General features: G+C 37.0%; 1 protein-coding gene across 2 annotated transcripts; it reads left to right on the forward strand.

Moving 5' to 3' along the window:
* Positions 1–1,460: 1,460 nt before the first annotated feature.
* LOC103724072 (Sec14p-like phosphatidylinositol transfer family protein) lies at positions 1,461–7,685 on the forward strand. 2 transcript variants are annotated; one of them, XM_008815223.6, is made up of 7 exons: positions 1,461–1,738; positions 1,825–1,983; positions 4,368–4,626; positions 4,782–4,818; positions 5,124–5,229; positions 6,984–7,094; positions 7,273–7,685. In XM_008815223.6, the coding sequence occupies exons 2-7, from the start codon at positions 1,879–1,881 to the stop codon at positions 7,393–7,395; spliced, it is 741 nt and encodes a 246-aa protein (XP_008813445.4). In that variant the 5' UTR covers positions 1,461–1,738; positions 1,825–1,878; the 3' UTR covers positions 7,396–7,685. The 2 variants fall into 2 exon arrangements, with proteins under 2 accessions (XP_008813445.4, XP_089782750.1); XM_089926624.1 differs by lacking the exon at positions 1,461–1,738 and having other exon boundaries at positions 1,745–1,983.
* The last annotated feature ends 322 nt before the right edge of the window (positions 7,686–8,007 follow it).

Below are 8,007 nucleotides of genomic sequence, written 5' to 3' on the forward strand. Positions count from 1 at the left end.
CCTCATATGCAGGACATGCATATTAGTCATAAGGCATAACTTAGAGAATAACATAAGTTTGAGCTTTTTCATCCCCAAATGATTTATCGGGGTTGGTTGGGTCGGATCGTGTTAGGTGATTGAGTTGGAAACCTAAAATTCAAACGAGCCGGATTGGGTCTGAAGCCAATAAATTTAGAGCCGAACAAAAAAATAGAATGAGTCCATAGTTAGAATCCGATCTGGACCATCCATCCTCTAAAATGAGCCAGATCTAGTCATATAGATCGGTGGATCATGACGGCCAACGTGCAACCTTAACGTAATCATTGCCGCAATTTTTTCAGGACCCTTGATTGCATAGTACATGGGCCTGGCCGGAGTCAGATGTTGGAGCTGGAAGTCCTCTAAGAAATCCACGTGTCAAGTATTTATTGGTTGCAGTGTATTTGGTTCCCGGCTTCTTTCTGATCTGTATGTACTGTGTTCCAGCTCCTGCGTCAGGCTAAGGGAACGGTGATTGGCGGATGGTGGGTCGACGGGTCGTCAACTTTTGCGGTGATTTCTTCCACGCCTCTCCGGTCCCACTCACGCTAGCCGCTAGCGGCATGGACTTTCTCGCCGTCCGCATACGGATATCTTCGAAACAGGATATATAAATCCCAAATTTTGAAATGCCATCTCCAATCCGATTAGGCTTGATGATATTTATATTTAAATCTAAAATATATTTATTAGATCCAAATCCAAATTTAAATTCAATTAAAATACTACACTCATATGACAGTCGAGTAGAAAATGAGTATTTAACAAGCTATTTGTCAACATTTTTTAACTATTTTTAAATTATTTAATTTATTCAAAATACCATCTCATAAATTATAAAATATTAAAAATAATATACATATATATATATAATTCAACTATTATGTTAGTTATTTACATATGATGCAAATAAGAAGAGTCAAAACATCAAACAGTCATTACAAGCTCAAGAAATATATTGACCACAACAAAAATATATTATGAAACGGTAATTGTAAATGATGTGGATAAAGATTTAATGGAACAAGATGGATCACAATTTCACTTAAAAATATTGATAAATAAATATATATAAATATATTTATATTTTTATGTGTGCTAGAATGTTAATAAGATAGAGTTTTAGATTTTTTGTTTAGTTTTTTCTTTTCAACTCAAGCACGATCTACTATGGAATAAGATAACATAAAACATTGAAATATATTGTACTTTTTTAATTTTCTTTCAAAGATTTTATATCGATCAAGATAAATCAATTCATCTTGTCTTCTGCCATCACCTGTTTTAAAATCTTTACCCGGCCCACGGTTCTGGATCCAGAGCTAGAGGCATCCCCATTCCACTGAGAAACGTGTTTTCAAGGATCTATCTTTGTCACGTGTTTCCACTTGGACTTAATGTGTAGAGGGCGAGAGGCCACGTTGCTCGCCGACCGGTTTGGATCGCACGATGCTTGCCTCTAGAGTCAAGAGCTGTGCGGACTGCTTTGTGGTATGTGTGGAGCGCGATCCGACGGACGAAGTCGCGAAAGAAGACCAATCGTTCTTTCGCGCGAAAGATACAACCCGAATCTCGTAGCTCGCGTACGCGTGCATATACCACCAGATCTTGTGGAGATCCCGGTTCCTCCTCTTTCTCCCTCCATTTCAGAGGAAACGGGGCATTTAAGGGTTCAACCTCCACCTCTCGTCCTTGCTGTATTATATTTTTGAGGGTGGGTGGAACATGAAACCACACAGATCAACTGTGTCTATTTCTCTTCTCTCTTCTTCTTACTCTTCTGTTCTTCTTTATATATAGAAGAAGAGAGTTGGGGTTGTTCTTCGAGTCCACCAGCAGAGGATTCCCGAGGCCATGGACCCTCAAGGCTACGGTGACCTCACCGGGAGTGACGATAACGAGAGGAAGATGGTGGCCTCGTTGAGGACGCTCGTCGAGCGCCAAGACCCCGCTGCCAAGGTTTCAACTTACCTCTCTCTATCTATCTCTGTTCTTTCTTTTCCGTTTTTGTTTTTGTTTTTGTTGTCGATTTATTTCCTTTTTAATTGGCTTGGGTATTATTTGATTCTAAGTCGGATTGTTTTTTGTCAGTTTATTCAGATTTTTTGGGTTTGTTCTTATTGATTAGACTAGTCTTTTTGGTGTTTTTTTTTTGCTGAGTTTTTATGGCCTTTGTTTGTTGATGATTTTGCGTGCATTTACTCTTGGCAAGGAAATAGAGATAGAAAAAGATTCATTGGAGGAAGAAAAGGGGGAGGGGGGGGGGGGAGGAGAGAGGGAGGTGCATCGAAGAGTAGTTTTCTGGCTTGTGATGATGAAAGAGATGGAAGAAACCAAAAGGAAAGGGGAAAATTGGAATGATTGAAGTAAAAGGGAAGAGCACTATTCAAGAGTGATCTTTCAACAATATAATATGTGGTTTGCAAATCGCAATGAATACTAAAACTATTTCAATAGAAAAGTCTTCTGGTTCACTCATTCCACATCTCCCACTTTATGGACAAATTGATCTCTATGAGGACCCGTGCGAGTGTTTGTTTAGTCCCATGTCGGTTTAGATCTTGGGTACCTATAGAGGATTAAGGAACCCAAATAATATCTTCCAGCTAACTATTTTGGATGAGATCCTGGGTAAACCCAAATAGTACCTTCTGACTAGCTATTTTAAAGGAGATCCTGGGTTGTGACATAGCTATTATTTGGATTTCTTGATCTTCCATAAGTATCCCAAATAATATCTTCCGGCTAACTATTTTGGATGAGATCCTGGGTAAACCCAAATAGTACCTTCCGACTAGCTATTTTAAAGGAGATCCTGCGTTGTGACATAGATATTATTTGGGTTTCTTGATCTTCCATAAGTATCTAAAATCTATCTAGCGAATAACATGCGGGACTAAATCTATCTAGCGAATAACATGATTCTAATATAATTACTAATTCGATCATATTGGATGGCCCTTTATCTAATGACTTTAATTTTATGGGAAAAATTATTCATCTACTTTCACCAAATCTTTTGAGACCCCCCTATTTCTTAATTATGTTTATATCATCTAACTGTGTTCAGACCAGGAAGGAAAAAGAAGCGTTGTGCTCTGTTTGGTTGATTTCTGTTACTATTTTTATCTTTTGTGTTGATTCTGTTTTCATCCATTTATATTTATTGACTTCTTTCCGATACTTGTTTGCTATTTTATTGATTCAATTTGTCTCTTCTACAATTTCATTGGTTGATTTGTCAACCATGATACCATTATGCAATGTTTGTGTTGATTCTGTTTTCATCCATTTATGTTTTTTGACTTTTTTCCGATACTTGTTTGCTATTTTCTTGATTCAATTTGTCTCTTCTACAATTTCGTTGGTTGATTTGTCAACCATGATACTATTCTGCAACACTTTTCTACAAGAAGACTTATGTGGGATAGATGGTAGTCTTGACTACATAATAGAATAAATCTTGAAAGTAACCCAGCTGATTGTTTTTTGCCTTTTGGGTTGCAAGTTGAGTTGTTCTTAACGAGCCATTACTATTAAGGGATGCATTATCTGTTACGACCGGTCAAGGTACCCTGTCTTATTAAGATGTCGTTAGGCTTTGATTACATCTGCTGTCCTATATCAATCAACTCTCAACCTTTCATTCTAATTGGTGATTGCTTCATGATGTTTTATTTCTATTATTTGTGATTCAATTCCCCTTTCTCTATTCCATGATCTGTAAATATATTTTCCAAGTTAAGGACAATCCTAAAGAAAGCCAGTGTACCTAGATAACAAATTAGTTTAGGACTAGGCCTATCATCAGCTGTATTCCTGAGCTCACTTGGATTAGGAAACCAAGTTTATTATGTTTTTCCCTGGTGGCATACCTTTCTTCATGAGCTAACATCAGCACTCAGCACAAAATAAATTGATTGATACTCATAATGTGGTACATGCGTATTGATGATCGCACAACTTTACTTTCAAATCTGAAATCAGCAAAAATCTATTGATGCTGATATCTATGCACTCTTGATGCATTTTCTTTATATTGATGCTGATATCTATGCACTTTTGATGCATTTTCTTTGAAACTAATCTATTCCATAGTGTACTATATCAAATTATTTTTCTAATGATAGGTTTGTTCTTCTTGAATGACCTTTGGAGACTAGATCTTTCTCTATGGAGTTCAGATTTTGGTCGCTCACGTAGATTGTTGTGTAACTTTCTGCTTTTGTTATGTTGTCATTCTCATTTTTTTCCTTTATGGTTGAAAGTTCTCCTATTTGACTTTAGGCGTTTCCCTTGGAACTTCTCATCTGTGATGTATTTTCTGGGTTTTAAACATGCAGGAGGCAGACAACCTGATGCTCAGAAGGTTTCTGCGTGCACGTGATCTAGATATCGAGAAGGCTTCTGCTATGTTCCTGAAATACCTCAAGTGGAGACAAGGAGCTGTCCCAAATGGTTTCATCTCAGAGGCAGAAGTCCAAAATGAGCTTATTCAGAAGAAGCTTTTCTTGCAAGGATTTGATAAGATGGGGCGCCCTATAGTAGTTGGCTTTGCTGCTAGACACTACTACTCCAAGCGAGATATCGATGAGTTTAAGCGTAAGTTGCTCTCAACAGATAAGAGAAAAGATTATGAGGGGAAAAAATCTCACTGGTCACAAAAGTGTTCTTCCTTGAAGTAGATAACTTTTAAGCATGAGCTGAAGCACAAAAAGATATACCATCTCTTACATGGCATATTTTTATAATTACAGGTCTCATAGTATATCTTCTCGACAACATATGTGCCAGGTACTTCATCTAGATCTCATAAACTGTGCAAGGAGCCAAAGATAATATACAATTCTCTAATCCACTAAGGGAAAATTGTGCGTGAGTTTGATCTGGACATTTCGAAGGATAAGATTTGATTTATAGTAAGGTCCATTGTAACATAAATAAAAAAATAACATATAAATAAATATCTATTTTTTTTGAACATCAATGGAATGTATTAGATTACAAAGTTTTTCTAAAGATTCCACAGAAAAAATATTTAAATATATATGGTGTTTAGATGCCACAGCTTTCATTTGACTTCATAACACAAATTGCAGAATACCTAGCGGTCAGGAGAAGTTCATTGCAATTGTGGATCTTCAAGGGTGGGGGTACTCCAACTGTGACATTCGGGCATATCTTGCAGCTTTAGATATCATGCAGGTTTGTTTCATATGATCCTTAGCGATATAGTATTTTTCTTGACGCATTCAAAATAAATTAAAGAAAGAATTCACAAGTGCTCCCGAATAATATGCTATGAATATTTAAGAGGAAGATAGTTCCCTGAAAGAGTATGTCAATTGAGAAAACATACCATGGAACACAATATTTAGTGATATTGAACATATGCAAAGTACTCCCTTGAGTGGAGAGAGAGGCTGGTGGGATATCACCATTTTCATGAGAGGATATCTTAGTATCTCTATATATCGATGAAATAAATCTGTCCTCTACTCATGAGAAACATAAATAAGAAAGAAACATTCAAGAAAGGAACCAAAGTTTATGCTCAATCGATACAGACTTGGATTAAGAGCACGCAGAAAAGGCTGAATATGCAGGGCCCTGAAGGAGAAGTTTAGGAGTGTCCAAGACAGTAAAAAGTTTTATATGTACCATGGCTTAGTTAAGACATAAGCAGTTAACTCTGAATGAATAAATTGAGGAAACATAATTACTATTCTACAGACATCAAAGACAGAGAAACAGAAACAGAGTGACTAAGCTGAGTAAGAACCTATGAAGTTACATGAGTGGAAATGGACTGAGCTGTATAGAAGCATAAAATCATGCAAAAACAGCAAAATGACAGGAGCAACCTTTCAAAGACTAAGAACTACCACTCTACTGGTTGGGGAAGGATGTTTGTGAACGGATGATCACAAAGCCTGATATTTAGCATGAGCACAAAGCATAACATATCTTTTTCTTCCTTTTTTTTTCCCCTTTTCCTTTTGGAAGTAAAAGTGGGAGCACTACCAATATTATTACCCATTCCGGACTCTTGAGAAAGAATTCCCAAGGATTGAACCCAGAACCTTAAACAGTTGGAGGGGGTATGACCCAAAATCCGGTTTTCTGTGCCAAAAGACTCTCTGGGAAGGACTGAACATGAATATTGGCTCCATCTAACACACAGAAAGTGAAAAGAAGGCTTGAAATGATATGAATTAAGTAATGTGGATGGCCTGCTAACGTAGCAAAACAATAGAAGTATCCTCTCAAGGATAAAGAACTATGAGTTAAAGATGTTTATGACCAGATTAGAGAAAATCTATATATTGTCATCATAGACAGCGTCAGCAAAAAGCATGTTCTACTGGACATGTTCAGGCGATTATGAGACGTGCTTGATGTGTAGGGGAGAACATGAAATTGGCTCCAAGCAAAACAGAAAAAAAGGAAATGGGAAGAGGAAGAAAGAAGATATAAGCCAAGCGTAAATGACCAACAGACTAATCAAACATTTAAGGTACCCTGGAGATGTTTTCGGATTGAAATCTTGTATCCTTGAGGATTCTGATAATCCCATTTTGAGAGATTCTTCTTGTTAGCGTTTACCTCATAAAAGTTGCAGGAAACCAATTTTCCAAGTGAAGTGTCATCAGATTCTCTCTTCATGCCTTCAATAGAACTATTAAACTTGTATATTGAAAAAGATCTATATAATTGCAAAGACACTGGAAGAGGTAAGGTTGGGCTCACTTTAAATAAGTTATTTCTGCATGTTATCTGTGCACAGACATCTCTTTTAGCTCTTGATTTTTGAGGACAATCTCTTTGAGATAGTATTTTAATAGGCATGTGAACTTCATTTCGAAAAATCACAGTAATTGTCTTAATCTATAATGCATTTGTAAGAAATTTTGCTGTTATAGCAAATGACAACGTGGCTTCTTGTCCAATCAATGCAGAATTACTACCCAGAGAGGCTTGGCAAAGCGTTTTTAATCCATGTACCTTATATGTTCATGAAGGCATGGAAGATGTTATTACCATTTATCGACAAAAACACCAAAAAGAAGGTAATCTTCTTAAAACTTGTCCATTTTGACTTCTTATTTAAGCTTTTGTAGGAGAGGATTGTCAATGTTTCAGTAATCTTACTGCTTATTATGCACACCACTGAAAGCTCAAGCAACAATCTTGTGAATTTTAAGCTCCTGTGAACCTTTTAATACTATTTGTCTTGATCTTGTGCAGTTTGTCTTTGTTGACGATAAGAACCTGAAAGCAACACTACTGGAGGATATAGATGAGAGCCAACTCCCAGAGATATATGGTGGCAAGTTGCGGTTGGTTTCGATTGGAGACTTGGAAGACTAGTTCATTTTAGCCAACTTGTCATTTCTAATAGTTCTACTTACCAAACGAAAGCGGATACTTTGTCATAGGCAAAGCTTCCATAAAGTATGATTCCACAGTATGCTTAGAATTTCTCAGGCCATTCGCGAGTCATGAAGGAAAAGGAGGTAGCATACAAAAAGAGATGATACTGCCTCACTTCCCATCCTGGGAAACCTTTATGTGATTTGGGCTGAAATTTAATTACCCCCCTTGCTCTGTTTTATCTGGCACTTCGTATCTACTATCCATCATTAAGCAGGATTATCCAAGGACTGCTGTCAAGTCATGGCTAATCTCTAACTTTATGACAAGATTGGCACCCTTCCTTTTTATAATTTTAACACAAATCCATAGCTTTCTTAGCTTCGCAAATCAATGATCTAGGTGCAAGAAATCATTTTTGGATTTGATAACTTGGATGAACCTCTCTTGTCTTCTTAATTGAGGTTCGGCAAATATCATCATGGGCAACCTTGATCCACCGGTCAAGCTTCACCTAGATCGAAACTAAAGTTAATGAACGTGTTCGCCAATTGATGATTGATGACCTCATCCATCTTGAGAAAAATGCTAATAGCAATCAAAGGTCTC

Source organism: Phoenix dactylifera, chromosome 12 (genome assembly GCF_051530095.1).
Source record: "Phoenix dactylifera cultivar Ajwa chromosome 12, Ajwa_hap1_PhDact_Kaust_v1.1, whole genome shotgun sequence".
NCBI classification, from domain to species: domain Eukaryota; kingdom Viridiplantae; phylum Streptophyta; class Magnoliopsida; order Arecales; family Arecaceae; genus Phoenix; species Phoenix dactylifera.